General features: G+C 36.5%; 1 protein-coding gene across 3 annotated transcripts in view; it reads right to left on the bottom strand.

The window, feature by feature from the left end:
- CHPT1 (choline phosphotransferase 1) overlaps positions 1 to 18126 on the bottom strand; it is a 35137-nt gene that overhangs the window by 11616 nt on the left and 5395 nt on the right. For all 3 annotated transcript variants that reach the window (XR_006220180.1, XM_042993018.1, XM_042993017.1), the window contains exons 2-4: positions 7986 to 8133; positions 7521 to 7662; positions 416 to 500 (exon numbers count right to left, since the gene is read on the bottom strand). Coding sequence is in view for 2 of the 3 variants with exons in the window: in XM_042993018.1 (XP_042848952.1) it covers positions 416 to 500; positions 7521 to 7662; positions 7986 to 8133 (375 nt within the window). In the remaining variant the exon portion in view is untranslated. The remainder of the gene's footprint in view (positions 1 to 415; positions 501 to 7520; positions 7663 to 7985; positions 8134 to 18126) is intronic.

Genomic DNA, 18126 nt, shown 5'->3' with positions numbered 1-18126 from the left:
TCCTTAATATGGGAAACTTTACCTCATAATAGATTATAAAAAATGCAAATTATTAACTTTTATTTCCTGATATTGAGGGACAAGTTTCAAACATGAAATATTTTACTGAATTTACTCTTTCATATATCTGTTTTATGAGATAAATATTAGTCTGGAAAAGGTAGTTCAACTAGCGTGTTAAATTTTGTATTAGGGCAATGGGGTCATTTTCTTCTATGTGATAATATATTCGTGCATAGGGAAAAATGCCATAATAAGGTATATAGGAATAGTAAAATTACAAAACGAAGGAAAAAAGGTTAAGAAGTGGTATGACTAGTAACTACAATGTGAAGAATTTCTAAAGAAAATTAACAATGCATTTTCCTAAATATTTGTAAAGTACTTAAATATAAATTTAAATATTCAGATTTACCGTATAGTCCCACATTGTTGCTCCTCCAAGTGTAGATAATATAAAGACGATCACTAAAGCTACCTGAATTTCAGTTACATCCACTCTAAAGAGGAAGCACAAAGAATAGAAAAGATGTTTGTAAATAAAATTCCTGAATATGAACATCAGTTAACCATATGTTAAATATCAAATATGTAAGAATCTTTATAAGTTTAGCTTATTTGTACCTTTAGCTCTATCACTGAATTATCAATTCACACTGTTGAACTGAGCACACTGAATAGTATGTGCTCATATACAGGTAAACATTAGGATATGCATGGGGGAGGGAAAGCTTGTATATCATGTATAAAATTGCTGAGAGCAGTTATTGAAATTACAGAAGGATTTTACTTTCTACTTCATGTACTTCTGTAACATTTGAAGTTTTAAATAACAATCATGTATTAGTCTTGTAATGAGGAAAAATTAGAATAATATGAAAACAACCAGGTAACTTAGGACAAATTCTTAAACACCCAAGTGAATTTCACTTAAAAAGTAGGGAAAATTCAAACAGCTTTCCTAATATTAGGTTACTAATAGTCATTATAGTTTTTTGGTTTCCACAGACATTTTCCCCTACATGAACATGTTAAGTTTAAAAAAAAAAAAACAAAAAAAACAAAAAAACCCTCCACTAAACCAACCAACATCAGTCTCTAGTCTGCATTCTCTGAAGCTACTGACCCCTCTTCTTTGCTCCATAAACAGGATAACTGAAAAGTGGTCTACATTTGTAGTTTCCTCCTCTTCATATTTGCTGCTTTTTTACTGTCGTCTGGTTTTTGGCCCCATTCTACTAAAATTGTTTAAGGTAAACAATGACTTTCAATTGATCAAATCTAAGGGATACATTTCAGTTAATATCTTGGGTAACTTCTCTTCAGTCTTTAAAATGCTGATCATTCCCTTTCTCAATGTTTTGCTATGTTCTTATTTATTCCATGCTCTCTCTTGATTCTCTTGCCTTGCTAGAAACTCTTCTCATGCTCTTTCCTAGACTGCTGCTTCTTCCACATCTGAAATGCTACCATTTCCATAATTACATCTTTTCTCCTTTTAGATTTTCTGAACGATTTTATCTATACTTAGATTACCATCTATAGGCTAAGGACCTCAAAATTCCTATCTCCAAATTCACATCGTTTTTTTCTAAGCTCCAGGTTTCTATATCTGTCTACCTACCTGACATCTCTGCTTGGATGCCCTGCAGTCTTCAGATGCTACAGGAATACTTACTGCTCAGCAAATATAAGACATGTAGCGTAATCGATTAGATGATAAATTAAAACCAGGCAGGGAAGAAAAGACTTCCAGACTAAGTTACTTGGGGGCAGTTAAGAGGAGAAGGTGAACTGAACATCAACCCACAAAGAAAAGGAAAATATAAAAATGGTAGCCAGTTTTTTTGTTTTTTTGGTAAGATCAGTGGCAGGCAAACCAAGGCCTCCAGGCTGCGTAGAGAAATAGTCAAGTTGGCTCAAAAATGTAAACATAATAGTATAACATGTAGTATTTTGTAGAGTAAAAAGAAGAAAAGTACTAACACTGAGCATCTATTGTGAGTCTTATGAGCTATAAATTATTCCAATAAATTATTTTTTGGAAAGGGAAACAAATGATTTTTCCATGCCTGTACTGGAACAGCTGACAATTGCCATAGGAAAATGAGTTCATAGCCAAGCTCTCTTCCCACTATACTTACGACTCATACCAGAGTTCTGTGCTCTTTTCCAGTAACAGGGGTAGAATTACACTAAATTATCCATAATTTCCCCAGGGTATGACTAGTGACCAGAAGCAACTAGGAAAGATGGCAGGGATTATAGAATAAATTTTCTCTCAATGAACTAAATGATGCATACGAGGATTGAGCTAGGAACCTGGGTTTCACATATGCATCATCATATCACAGATTTTATATTAAACTCAAAGTTTCATTCTCCCTTAATGACAGTTCTTGAGTCTGGAAACAAGAAAGCTGAAAGAATATGATAAAAAGAGAGAATCACTCACCAAATACTCAAATATTTGAACTATGAAGAAAGAGTTGAAGCTTGAGAAATATATTATGCCTAATATATTTAAATAAAAGAATATTCTGTATAACAGTTTACAATGAGAACTCATTAATGGGTCCAAGTTTTTAAAATTTGGATCCAAAAAAAATACTAAAAATCCAAGAAAGATGGACCCTGGGGATATTGTGTAAGAATATCCTTAATCCCCAAACTGTTATCATGAAGGACAGTCTACAACAGTGCTATTGAAAGTGTGGTCTAGGGTTAGTTACCAGTCTGCAAGGAGTGAAGGGGAGAAATTGAGACTAAGCATTTAAAAACTTCCGTGGTAATTTGACAGAGTAATTTTGCATTTGTTGAGTTAAATGAAATATTGAGGACGGTATTTTGTAAGCCTGTTTTTGTTTTTTAGTTTTTAATTGCATGTTATTAGTCCACCATGGGTGGAGGGTAGGGGTAGAAACTAGTCCTTTACCGTAATTTTTTTGACAAATGAACCTAAAACCATATAGAAATCCTCATGCTTTTGAAATAAAAAAATTAACACCAAGTCTAAATGTTCACATGTAAATAACAAAATAGGACACAATACAACTGAACATTGGACATGGTTTAGGATTTAAGATTAAGCTTTAAGCATTGCTCTATTGAATTACACAAGATATTTGCTACAGGAGAGCAAATGTGCTATAAATAAGATATGCCTTATCCCACAAGACAAGCATTAGTACAGAGACAGATTTTAACTGTAAGTCTATATTGTGCTAAGGAAAACACTAACTAATGTGCTACTAACTAAAAAAATCTTTAAGAGTTAAAAATTATAGTTAAAAATACTTATTAACATTTTATAGTTTAAATGATCTAATTCAAGGTAACAAATTCATATTTGCACTGAAACCCACGTATTTTTAAATAACAATGAAAACAGCCACAAGTAGAATAGCATTTACATTTCTCTTCCATATTCCAATAATATAAATACTATAAAAATTAAGTCTCTGAATAGATGAATGGATAAAGAAGATATGAGATAAACACACACACAAGAATATTATTCAGCCATAAAAAAGAAGGAAATCTTTGGACTTCAAGCTGTATTACAAAGCTGTAATCATCAAGACAGTATGTACTGGCACAAAAACAGATACTCAGATCAATGGAACAGAATAGAAAACCCAGAAATGGACCCACAAACATACGGCCAATTAATCTTTGACAAAGCAGGAAAGAATATCCAATGGAATAAAGACAGTCTCTTCAGCAAGTGGTGCTGGGAAAACTGGACAGCAACATGCAGAACAATGAACCTGGACCACTTTCTTACACCAGACACAAAAATAAACTCAAAATGGATGAAAGACCTCAATGTAAGACAGGAAGCCATCAAAATACTCGAGTAGAAAGCAGGCAAAAACCTCTTTGACCTTGGCTGCAGCAACTTCTTACACAAAAAGAAGGAAATCTTGCCATCTGCCATAACATAAATGGAGCTAGAGGGTAAAATGCTAAGTGAAAGAAGTCAGCCAGAGAAAGAGAGATACCATATGATTCCGCTCATATGTAGAATTTAAGAAATAAAACAAATGAGCAAACTAAAAAAGAGACAAACCAAAAAAGGACTCAATTAAAGAGAACAAACTGATGGTTACCAGAGGGAAGGACGGTGGGGGGATGGGTGATATAGGTGATGGGGATTAAAAAGTACATCATGATTTGTTTATTTCAGAAGACCATGGGGGAGGGGAAGGGGGAAAAAAACTTACAGAGAGGGAGGGAGACAAACCATAAGAGAATCTTAAATACTGAGAACAAACTGAGGGTTGATGGGGGTGGGGGAGAGGGGAAAGTAAGTGATGGGCATTGAGGAAGGCACCTGTTGGGATGAGCACTGGGTGTTGTATGGAAACCAATTTGACAATAAATTATATTTTTTTAAAAAAGTACATGATGGGCACTAATGTACAGAATTGCTGGATCACTATATATCATGTGCCTTAACTAACATAACACTATATGTTAACTATGTTGAAATTAAAATTAAAAAAAAAATTAAGTCTCTCAGTGACAAATTTTCAGGAAATCCATCCTAGCCAACAGACCATTGATACTGGCACAGTTTGTAAACATTTCTAAAGGCATGATGTGCTACATATAGACCCTTCTTGTAATGTTAAGCTGAACCATCATCCTACTCAATGCTCCATGATATTTTTACTTTGACCAAATGATAAACTATAGTGCCTAGGATCTCTGCAATCCAGTGTTAGTATTTTATTTATTTTCTTTTAGTATACACACACACACACACACACACACACACACACACACACACACACATATATATATATATATTTAGTGTATATATATATATATATATTTTTTTTTTTTTACATTTATTTTTGAAAGAGAGAGACACACAGAGTAAGCAGGGGAGGAGAAGGGAGAGAGGGAGACACAGAATCAGAAGCAGGCTCCAGGCTCTGAGCTGTCAGCACAGAGCCTAACACGGGGCTTGAACTCACAGACTGCAAGATCATGACCTGAGCTGAAGTCCAGACACTTAACTGACTGAGCCACCCAGTCACCACTGTTTATTTTGAGAGAGACAGCGACAGCATGAACGGGGAAAGGGAAGAAAGAGGGAGAGAGAATCCTAAGCAGGCTTTATACTGTTAGCTGTTAGAGATGCAGGGCTTGTGACCTAAGCCAAAACCAAGAGATTGTGACCTAAGCCAAAACCAAGAGATCGTGACCTAAGCCAAAACCAAGAATTGGATGGTTAACCTACTGAGGCATCTCTCCAGTGTTAGTATTTTAAATGGCTATCCCCACCCCTCCACCCTTGCCCCAGCATTGCAGGATTTCCTTTCCTCTATGTGGTGGAGGAAATAGCCATTTCCCTAATGTTCTGAGTACTTTCTTTCCTCATGCTTCTGCCTAGATTTACTCCCATCTATCTGGCATAGTCCATCCACAAGTAACTCATCTTTGTATGTCTAGTTCTGGGCACACAATAGACTCTCAATCAGTAGCAAATGAATGTAAAATTTACATCTAGGCCAAGATGAACTAATTCATTTCAGAAAGATTTTTAGTGAAGTTGGAAGCCAAAAAGATAAGTTGGTCATTAATAGTAACAACAATAATAATAATTAACCAGAACACTGCATTATTATATTACTCTAGTTTACCAGAGCAAGTTCGGCAAATTAAAATGCATTAGATTTTGCAAAGTTACTTTTCTATTTTAGCATCTTAATTTATAAATAGATACAGATTAATTTTCCATAGTTGCCTGGAATTTTTAACCAGGCTTTTTGTTCCTTGGGATCTTGATCAGTAGACAGGGAATCAGCAAAAGAGTCAGATTTTCCATAAAAGTGTTCTTAAACTAATTCAACCTACAATTACCTTTTCCTTACGTAGGATTTCTTCAGTGCTTATGGAAACCTAGCGCAAGTCATTTTACACTTGGCAATGGACTGTATTAGCAGTGTCACAGAAGTATTATATCATCCCTTTGATACACTATACTATATAGCTCCTAAAACAGGAATTTTTAAAAAAATGCATTTTGTATCCTTCCACAGAATCTAACACATTGCTGGTCCCAGGGAACTGAACAACAGTCGCTAAGAGTGTGGGGTTTGGAGTCAAATAGATTTGAGTTTTAATCCTGGCTCTATACTTAACAGCAGTGTAAGTTACAGAATCTCTCTACCTCATTTGTACAGTGGAGGTAATACCCTTACAGGGTACTGTGAGGAACAAATGAGCTAATGCATGTAAAGCACTTAGAACAGTGCCTGACAATGAGAAAGAACGAAATATGGCCCTTTGTAGCAACGTGGATGGAACTGGAGAGTGTGATGCTAAGTGAAATAAGCCATACAGAGAAAGACAGATACCATATGTTTTCACTCTTATGTGGATCCTGAAAAACTTAACAGAAACCCATGGGGGAGGGGAAGGAAAAAAAAAAAAAAGAGGTTAGAGTGGGAGAGAGCCAAAGCATAAGAGACTCTTAAAAACTGAGAACAAACTGAGGGTTGATGGGGAGTGGGAGGGAGGGGAGGGTGGGTGATGGGTATTGAGGAGGGCACCTTTTGGGATGAGCACTGGGTGTTGTATGGAAACCAATTTGACAATAAATTTCATATATTGAAAAAAAAAAAAAAGAACAGTGCCTGAAACATGCAAGTGCACTAGGTGGTACTACAATTATTCCATAATTTAGAATCAATGTGATGAGTTGCCTAAGGCCTTCCCTCTGTTACATGATTCATAGATTTGGGCTTCTCCTGATGATATTTTTAGTATCATCAGAGGTTTTTGTTTTTGTTTTCCATGGCTGTTTCTCCTATGCAGCAATAAAGTGGGGTTACAAAGAATCAGTAGATGCGGAAAGGCAGAGCTGAGAATGAGCCAACGGCAGATAGTTCTTGAAGGATCAGGCAGAGAGGGAGCTGATGGGACAGAGGAAAACAGAATCAAATTCTTGTTTTCGGCACTATTTCCTGGTGTCTAAGAAAGGCATCAGAGGCATATTTATCATCTGATGTTTATCTCTAACATTTTCAAGGTGCTTTTACATTATCTCATCAATTGTCTACCACAACTGAACAGTCTCACAATTATCTTGTTGGTGACTGATGTAAGGGGTGCCCCTTTTTGGGCACATGAAGATTTGACCAAAAAGGACCCTTAGATTCCATATTTCATTATTTTATTATGTAAGTCAAATGCTGTTTACTTAAGTACTTTTTACTCAGGTCCCTTATTTTTCTCTTTCTCCTGTATAATGTAAGCTTGAGTTAGTAAGCTACTAAAAGGGAGAAAGAAATAAAATTACTATCAAATACATAACTATTTATAACGTGCAGAATCCCTGCAAGACTTAAATTAAGCTGTAGCATTTATGGATGCTCTAATAAATTAAAAGATAATTTAAATTCCTGATGGAAGCATTGTTCTCCTTATGGATAAATAAAATATAACAGATTGTGAAAATAAATTGAATTATATTTAAAAATGTACAACTTAAAAAACATACTTACTTTCCAAACCTCAATACGCCTGAAACATAAGTCTGCCAGTGAGCACAATAAAACATGAACATCCCAATAAAAGAGCAGAAAAACAACCAGTCAGGATGAGTTCCTAAGCGCACAGCAACCGAAGCTCCAACTGCCATAAATACTGAAAGAAACAAGGTTTAAGAACCATTAAGAATTAAAAATAATTAATGAAATAATTGCCATTATTCATTCAGAGATACAGAGTTCAGAAATGCAGAGTTTTAGGGTATGTAACCTTGGCATCACAATAAGGTACACCAAACAAAATTAATTTTTGAACATACTTTCAAAATACACTGTGAAAATTTGCCCCCAAATGTATGCTTATCCAAAAAGTTGACCAAACAGCTCGGTTCATGTTAGTTTTTAAGCCATTATTAACAACAACAACAACAACAACAACAACAAAATTGGGAAAAACCTTCACTAATAACGCTAATTTACCTGTGGAAAGAGAGTCACAACCGTGGTCGAAAAGTTCCCCTAAGGGAGAACAAGAATTTGTTCTTCTGGCTTGTTTCCCATCAATAGCATCCAGTGACTGGTAGATAAAGAGTCCCAGTGCACATAAAAGGTATGTCCAATATGGTGCCTAAAGATAAACGTGAATAATAAATACTGGTACGTGACAACAAGCTAGCTTCTGTTTGAAAATAGTTCAACCTAAGCCAATTGATACATTTTCTTGTGTTCTCACCTTATATCACCTCAGGGTGTTATAAAAACCATTCATAAGCCTCCTTTGACAGGTGAGAACGAAACTGAGAAATCAGATGAATTGTTCTAGGTCATCTGGGTAGAGGGACACAGAAGTCCAAAGAGTGAGAAACACAAGGTTAAATGAGCAAGGATGAGGACCTTGATTTTGGTTCCTAATTCACAGCTCTTTCAATATATGATTTATATATGGTTTTTGATTTGAAATTATTCAGTAAGTTTTTGCTAGGAAAAAAGATCTTAAAGACAAATCACAGACCTGTGCTTCCATTCATGATGGAGTGTCAGGGGACTGGATCTATGTCCCCACCTTATACAACTAGAAAAGCAATAAAACAAATGCAACAATTTTTCAGACATGGCAGGCAGTGCAGTACTGTGATCCCTGCCAGAGGGAAACAAATGAGGTGGGCCCAACAGTGCTCTAGTTTAGTACCTACAGGCAGTTTTCAGACCACAGTACAGGAATGGGAACCTGAACAGAGCCCAGTGATCTTGTTATGCTGAGGAGAAATGTAGCAGAATTCTGGAAGGTCAAAGCAGCTAGATTCTGTAGAGCATAGCATCAGAGAAAAGAGGGACACATGATCTACAGAAGGGTATCTTTGAGTCTTTGGCTGAGAAGTGACCTGTGCCTAAATGAGATAAAACTACTAACCAAGGCCAAGGAAAGAACCATGGGACAGTATAAGGTCACATAATTCTTTTTATTTTTTAATTAAAAAAAATTTTTTTTAATGTTTATTTATTTTTGAGAGAGAGACAGAAAGCATGAGTGGGGAAGGGGCAGAGAGAAAGGGAGGCACAGAACGTGAAGAAGGCTCCAGGCTCTGAGCTGTCAGCACAGAGCCTGACGCGGGGCTCGAACTCACAAACTGTGAGTGAGATCATGACCTGAGTCAAAGTCAGATGCTCAACCAACTGAGCCAACCAGGCACCCCAAGGCCATATAATTCTTGAAGGCCACACAAAGCTGGAAATTTTTCATGCTCCCTCAAGGCACAACACAAAGACTTTGTAATACATTAGGTAGAGTTCTCAGAAGTGTATTGCCTTAGCACTGGGGAGAAATTGGCCCAAGACTAAAGGCCTCTTGGAAGAGTCCTAACAGACATAAAGTCCAGCCTCAAAAGAAGCCAACTGATCCTATGTAACTCAACTACAGCCAACACAAAGTGCAATATCTCAAAGGGATATATAAAAAAAAAAAAAATCTAGTACTCAAACATGTAAAATTCACAATGTTTGGCATCCAATCAAAAATTACCAGTCATGCAAACAAACAAAAATTACTAGTCATACAAAAAGCAGGAGAATATGAACTACAACTAATAGTAAAATCAATCAATACAATCAGACCTAGGAATGACACAGAAAATGGAATTAGATGTAATTGGATGAGGACATGAAAGGTTATTATAAATACGTTTTGCATGTTCAAGAAGGTGAAGGAAAATATAAAAGACTCAAGTGAAACCTCTAGATATGAAAAAAAGGTATTTGAAATGTAAAATGTACTGGATGAGATTGGACAACACAAAAGAAAAGATCAGTGAACTTGCAGAATACTGATGGAAACTATCAAAAATGGTGCACAGAAAGAAAAAAGACTACAAATAATTGATCTGGGTACCAGTGACCAGTGGGACAACAGAAGCACTCTAACATATTTTTATTGGAGTCTCAGAGGAGATAAGAGAGGGTTGGGCATAAAAAATGTTAAGAAATAATGGCTGGAGAAGTTTCCAAATTTGAAATTTATACACTCACGTATCCAACAAGCTCAACAAACACAACAGAATAAATACTTTTTAAAAACCCACCAAGACACATGATAATCAGAAGCTAGAGGAAAACAGAAACATCATATATAGAAGCATAGATAATAGTGAGAGAGAGGAAAGAGTCTGTAAAGTTGAATACAGATGAATAGAAATGATTCAATTTGAAGAAGGCAGAGAAAAAGAGATTTTAAAATGACCATTATTTTCTTTCACACTTTAAAAATATACTCTTCTTCCTCAGGGACCTGTGTGATGATAGCAATGGTCAAGCCAGATTTCTATGTCTTAGGGAGGAAGTATAGCAAAATTATTAAGAAGTAAGGCTTTGAAGTTGGATCTGTGTTTGAGCCCTTGACTCTGTCACTTAATAGCCAGATGACCTTGGGCAAATCACTTAACCTCTCTAAACTGTGGGTACTCACATGTAAGATGTGAATAATCCTTATAGTTGTATCAGATAAAAAATTCTTAGATAGCTCTTTAACAGAGCCTGGCACACAGTAAGTAGGTGCTCAGTAATGCTCAGTAAAGGTTAGCTATTCTCATTAAATTGTCTTGTACACTTTTAGTGGCAAATATAAGTTTTAATATACCAATCTATGTATGGTTTATGTGGTAATTCTACAAATATCCAATCAACCTGCTACTTTATTCTTCAATATTTTTAAGTAAATAGAGGTTTACTTTGAACTTAACTTTAATAGAAGTTTCATTATTTGTTAATATTAGATGCCCAGTATTAACGATTACACTACTAATTGCTTAAAAGGACTTATCAAGTCTCTTCTAGTTAAAAAAAAAAAAGCAGTATAAATTAGAAAAAATTTAAGAATAGAAGTAACCTGAGCTGTGAATATGCATATTAAAATGTCACAAAGAAACAATAAGTGTCTGTGAGGATGCACTGTTGGTGGGAATGCAAACTGGTGCAGCCACTGTGGAAAAGTCTGGAGGTTCCTCAAAAAATTAAAAATAGAACTACCCTATGACCCAGTAAGGGTATTTACTCAAAGAATACAAAAACACTAATTTGAAAGGATATATGTGCCCCGATGTTTACTGCAGTATTATTTACAATAGCCAAATTATGGAAGAAGCCCAAGCCAAGTGCCCACTAACTGATGAATGGATAAAAAAGATATGGTATGTGTATATACGTGTATGTGTATATGTGTGTGTACATATATATACACATAAATAACTATATATACATACATACATACATTATATGTGTGTGTGTGTATATATATATATATAAATTATTCAGCCATAAAAGAGAATGAAATCTTGCTACTGGCCACACAGATGGAGCTAGAGAGAATTTTGCTAAGTGAAATAAGTCAGTTGGAAAAAGACAAATACTGTGACTTCATTCATATGTTGAATTTAAGAAACAAAATAAACAAAGGGAAAACAAAAAGACAACCCAAAAAACAGACTCTTAATGATGGAGAACAAAGAGCGTTATCAGAGGGGAGGTGGATGAGGGGACGGGTGAGGTAGGTGAAGGGGATGGAGTGCACTTGTGATGAGCACTGAGTAATGTATAGAAACTATACATAACACTGAAACTAATATAATACTGTATGTTAGCCATACTGGAATTAAAATTAAAAAACTTAATAAAAAATTAAAAAATTAAATGTCACATTCAGTTCTGATTAGCATGTTTTTAAAAGCTTATCTGCAAACTGTAAAACAATTAAGAGAGGGCAAAAAAACAGAGAATTGCTAAATCATCTTGACAGTATAAGAGTGGAAAACACAAAACAAAACAAACCACCTCGAATCTTTTTGAAAAAATCCCAAAGTGTTTTGCAGAGAACAATCCCAGTGACTTTTCAAATAAGCAAATTCTTACCCATTTTTTTCCTGCTATGAAAAATTATATTGTTTTCATTTTGAAAACCAAAGGAGAGAGGTGACATTTCAAATCTATGTAAAATTGGAAACTTGAAATTATTAAAATTTCTGGAATGACATAAAAAGTCACTTTTTTATCATCTATTTTCCACCAAATACTTTCCCCCTAAATGACAGACTTCTCAAAGTGCATCATCTACCTGAGATGTATTCCATTTCTCCCTTCTATGCCCAGAACCTTCTTATACTGAAACAACTGGAGCCAAGGTCCAATTAAGCATTAAAAGCTTAATTCTGACCTCTGGTCTGGGAGACTGGCCACAGGCAAATTGAAAGGTCAAGGTGTTAACGGAAATCCATACTGAAATAAATTCGCTCACTCCTGGACACGACAGTTGGGGGTGGATTCTGCCCCTCATTTGGAAAAAATAAAGGAAGACTGGTTCACTAGTTTAAGACTACTTCATTAGGATACTAGAAGAATTAAAGGTTTAGAGCTTAAACAGGTAAGAGTGCAGGGGAATTTAGACAAGAAAAAGAGAGAGGAACTCTCTGCAGAAACGAAGGTTGAGGCCTGGAAAATGAAAGGTTTACTCATGAGTCAGTGACCAGATCCCTGTTTTGGGACCAAGAGATCAGATTGGAAAGGTAATAACATTATCTAAAACAGTACAACAAAGGGCATTTTTCAGCATTATTTTATTTGATACAGCAATCCACAGAGACAGGGCAGTTACCATGTTCTCTTTATTAAAGACGGAAAGTAAAACTTAGGAAGGGATGACGAAGTCCCATCCAGATGAGTGGCCAGATGGTCCAGGAATCAGGTCTTCCGACCTCCCCAGGCTATGGGATCCATCAGGCTGCAGGCTGCACAGACATGAATTCTTACTTCACTGACTACCTATTTCTTTAAACCTGCTAAGAAGCACTTTCCTGCTCACACAATCCAATTTCAAGTGCAGTGAGCCCTAGGAAATGGCTGTGAGCCATGTGACTGACACTTCCTTCCTTTTAAGCCCAGAAAGGCACACTGGTCCCCAGTACCTGGTTCACTACTTTCCAGTCTTCCCAAGGCCACAGGGACCTAACCTACCTTCTCTCTTCCCTGCTGTCATCACCTCCACCCCCAGCTGGAAGCTATTAAATAGGCTGCAAACTGTCATCTTCTTTTCTAACCTGTTACCTCTGCAAAACCAGCTCCAGGTTAGAGATGCACTGGCCAGGAACAGGATGACCCTTCCTTCCAGGAGTCCTCAAAACAGGTGTAATTACAGAAGACTCTGGGTCTTCTGTAAGGAGGATCTACAAGAGCCACCCCAATTCATTTCAGGTTTTCATGTGCACTTATTTTCAAAAATTTTAAACATAAGCATGGAAAAGTCAGGCTTAGATTATGCATTATAAAGTCATAAGCAGTTTATCAAAAAACTACTACAGAAGGAACCTATTCCCCAAAGTAGAACTTCTTCAGGTAATATTAAACTCCTAACGTGTAAAGTTTTAAATTCTGTAATTTTCATAATATCTACTGTATCTTTTAGGATCAGAATTTAACAGTATGTCATAGGAATCTTTTCAGGTAAACCATGAAGACCTACATTACTCTTGTAAATGACAACATGGTATTCAATGATGTGGCTATACCACAATTTAAGTAATAACTTCATTAATGATGAATCTTGCATTACTGCATTAAAAATTATTATGTAAGTTTATTCTAGAAAACAAAAATAATTACTAAGAATCAATCATAACCCTTAGTCATTTAAATTAAAGCACTAACAAATTTAAATTGCTTTTCAGTAACACCACTAAAAAACAGCTGTATAAAAGTAAGTGGGAAATTTTACTTTTTTGGTTACTTAAATTATAGGATGCTATTATTCATTTTATAATTAGAGAAACCAGAGTTCTGAACCAGATCATATGGCAACTGTTCTTGTTAAAAATAACTCTGGGTCAGAGGGAACACTCACATATAAACCAATTTATCCTCTTTTGATACATGCATCTGAATAAGCACACACGAATCAGGAAAAGGAAGAAAAGACTTATTAGAAAGTGATCGGTGAGCACATCTCTGCTCACTGGACAAACTTCACTTACAAGCTTGGACCTTAAAATACTTGATTTTCTGGAACACATCCTTAGGTCTTTTGTAAATGAAAATGCTAGACTAGATAGTCTCCAAGGTCCCATCTTTCATATTAGAATATAATCCTCTCAAGGATATGAGACATGTTGTCTGTTTTTAAAATCTGTTGTCCATACCACAGGAGCTAAAATAACTAGATGATCTAATTGTTCCTTATCAGGTAAAACAGTTTCCAAAGGGAAGAATTCATGCCCCGGGCTGTTCTTGCACACCTGTTAGAAGTGTGGAGTCCCGGACTCTACCTGTACCCAGATCCTTGCTTTCATCACTGGCTGAGTGAATTGGATGAGTTACTTAACCTCTCAGTGCCTCAGTCTCCCTTTATGAAAAATGAAAATAATCACTGCTCCTGTCTCACTGTGAGGATCAAAGAAAGAATTACAGGGGCCCCTGGGTGACTCAGTCGGTTAAGCGGCCGACTTCGGCTCAGGTCATGATCTAGCGGTCCGTGAGTTCGAGCCCCGCGTTGGGCTCTGTGCTGACCGCTCAGAGCCTGGAGCCTGTTTCAGATTCTGTGTCTCCCTCCCTCTCTGACCCTCCCCCGTTCATGCTCTGTCTCTCTCTGTCTCAAAAATAAATAAACGTTAAAAAAAAAAATTAAAAAAAAAAAAAAGAATTACACGGAAAGTGTTAAGTGCCCAGCATATGGAAGGAGCTCAGCAAATTTTAATTACTGTTATTGTTATTACTGATACTACATAAGACACTTTTAGATGATTCATGGGTCAACTTTTCATTCTAATATTTATGACTTTATATTAATATATTTTGGAAATATTTTAACATATTTAAAAAATAGCTAGCATAGCTGTCAAATCTATGACTTTATAGATATTAAGGCTTAGAACGAGTCCATGTCTTTAAAAAGTGATTTAAAGCTGATGGAAAGAAAAATAGTAAATAAAAAATAGTATATATAGGTAATACACAAAAATAAAAATCTTCCCAAATTAAAATCTAGGAAATACTGGAACTATATAATGCCTATTTATATAAATTTTTATACTTGAAAAAATTACCTCTTTGCTTTAAATGGCCTTGGGTGTGAGATGACACATATGCAAAAGGTATTATATAATCAGTAACAACTGGATCAGATGCTAACAGGGAGATTTCAATTATCAAAAGAGCAACTGACCTCTCTCTCCATAAAAACGAAAAGTGCGTTTATAAGAGGTAGGAAGAAAGAAAATTAGAAGACAGATCATGCACATGTGGAAAAATGTAATGCTAGTGTGGTGTTAAAAAGTGGATTTTTAAAAGAAAATTCATGGAATTTCTAACAGACTACTAGTCTGACACTGTTCTAACAGTGATTAAGGAGGATTAAGAGATTGTTTACTGTGTGCCTCTGGCTGGTGGAGCACTTCCTTGTTTACAGAGGGAGGGCTCCCAAGGGAGGCTTCCAAGGCTCCAGAAGCAGTTGGTGGTCAGCAAGGATAAGATCATTCTCAGTGCCAATCGGAAAGGGCCTTGGGGGCTTACTGGTTTCAACCCAGACCTTCAGGCCTCAGCTCTGATTAGGGGCCAGCATTTGAGGAGAGTATACCTATTTTCAGGGAATGAAGCAGGTAATAAAATGGGGGAAGGAAAGCCAGCAGCTTATACAAATGCAGTTCAACCAACACTTTGGGACCAAAGGGTTCTTTCATGACAACAGAAATTTGTACTTTGAAATGTAGATTTCTTTCTTTTCATATTTTGGGGAATAGTCCTTTTTCTTTTCCCTATTTTTTTTAAGCCTTCTTCAGTACTTACTAGAGTTCTTGTTGAAAATGACAGCCTCTCACTGTGCTCAGGGGAACAAGAAGGAGGAGGGATATGAAGAGACTCCCTGGGGTCAGATCTATCAACATCCACTGTACTGGGTGCTTTAACATCTGCTCTGTTCTTTAACTTTGCAAAACCCAAGTGGTCAGAGCCTTTCTGCCCAGGTCAAAAGTCTCACACAGAAACAGCTTATATACCTTGGGAATCAAGTTAAGGAAAGCCTTAGGAATCAGAGGGATAAACCCCAAGACAATTAGAAGCTCCTTCTACCGGTGAGGAAAGTGAGGCATCCAGGCTTCAGAAGCAGAGGCTTGCATTTACCCCCAGGGTCAGGATCATACATGTGCTTCCTTAAATCCTGAGGCCTGAGTACTTGCTTGCCTCACTTTAGTCCCTGTCCAGATTCTAGAATTTTCAAATCCTGAAAGGAATTGGAGTTTATATTTTGTTTTAATAAGGGAGGCCACTCCCTTACAAGAGTCCTGCCTTAATAAATGATGCTTGATTTTATTGAGCTGGTTAAAATAAAGAAAAAAAAAAAAAGAGGGAGATAAGTAATAAAAAAGAAAACACTAGATTTCAAAGAAACCAAACCCAATTAAAAAAATGTCTAGGGGCACCTGGGTGGCTCAGTCAGTTAAGAGTCTGACTTCGGCTTAGGTCATCATATCGCAGTTTGTGGGTTCGGGCCCCGCGTCAGGTTCTGTGCTGACAGCTCGGAGCCTGGAGCCTGCTTTGGATTCTGTGTCTCTTTCTCTCTCTGCCCTTCCCCTGCTTGTGCTCTGTCTCTCTATCAAAAATAAATAAACGTAAAAAAAAAAAAAACCTTTTAAAAAAATGTCTGAATAGGAATCTAAAGATTATTTTCCTTTTCTTAATATTCCCCAACAAATAACCCTTTACAGAGCAAAGGCAACTATAATCTGAATTATTTATAGAGGGAATAAACCATTTCTTAAAGTCTTTCTGATTCTTCAGAAAAACTTCCTTTTTGGTTCAACTTTTTATCATCACAAATAAAATAAATGTATTAATTCCCTGACCAATAGGTACCTATTTGCTATAATTCCTACTCTTTTTTTTTTTAAGTTTGTTTAATGTTTGTTTGTTTACTTATTTATTTATTTAGAGGGCGTCTCCACATGGGGGAGGGGCAGGTAAAGAGGGAGAGAGAGAGAGAGTTCTGAGCAGACTCCACACAGCCAGTGCAGAGCCTGATATGGTTCTTGAACCCACGAACCGTGAGATCGTGTCTTGAGCTGAAATCAAGAGTCACTGAGCCACCCAGGCACCCCTATAATTCTTACTCTTAACACAGACACTGATGTGTCTCCGACATTTACTCAAGTAAGCTTAAAAGAGAATGGAGCCACACTTTATACCAGTCAAAAGTAAGTGTATGGGTGTTTTGTGGTAAAGACTGTTATTAGGCTGGAGCCTAAAGAACTAGATTCAAATCACTGAGTTTTCTTATATATAAATGTAGGAATGGCATTAAATAAGCTCTAAAGTCCTTTATGTAGAAGTCTGTGATCCTATTTTAGGATTAGGTAGCAAGGAATGGGGGCCAAAGACTCCATACAGAGTAAAATTCAGATAGAAATGCTTCATCGAGGTGAGGAGGGGGCAATTCAATTTCTGTTTTCTCTAGTAGCCCTAATTCTTGCTTACTGTTCTTAAAATTCCCAGGCCAAACTGATAAGTATTTATTCCAAGACCAGCTTGAACTGAATAAGAGTAGAAAAACATTACCTCCCAAGATGACATTTCATTCATGCAGTCAATAATTTAGCAAATATTTACCATGCCTCTGCTTTATACAAGGTGCTGTGCGGTGCAGAATGTACAAATGGGCAATCTCTGAACTTTAAAGTTGGTAGGTTGTCCTGCTCAGTAAGGACACACATAAGCAAAAAAATTGGAGAAGTTCCACAGGAAACCTACAAAACCCAGTGGTTGAAGCATAGCTTTCTAGCTTGGAAAGCTGGTCTCCATTTAAAGCTACCTACTCATGGGGCTCCTGGATGGCTCAGTCGATTAAGTGTCTGACTTCGGCTCAGGTCATGATCTCATGGTTCATGGGTTAGAGCCCTTCATGGGGCTCTGTGCTGACAGCTCTGAGCCTGGAGTCTGCTTCAGTTTCTCTCTCTCTCTCTGTCTCTCTCTCTGTCTCTCTCTCTCTCTCTACCTCAACCCCACTTGCACTTTGTCTCTCAAAAATTAATAAACGTTAAAAAAAATTTTTTTAAAGCTACCTACATAGAAGAGGTTAATTCCCTTCAGTTTCATAATC

Source organism: Panthera tigris, chromosome B4 (genome assembly GCF_018350195.1).
Source record: "Panthera tigris isolate Pti1 chromosome B4, P.tigris_Pti1_mat1.1, whole genome shotgun sequence".
NCBI lineage: Eukaryota > Metazoa > Chordata > Mammalia > Carnivora > Felidae > Panthera > Panthera tigris.
This window is presented reverse-complemented; position numbering and strand designations above follow the sequence as displayed.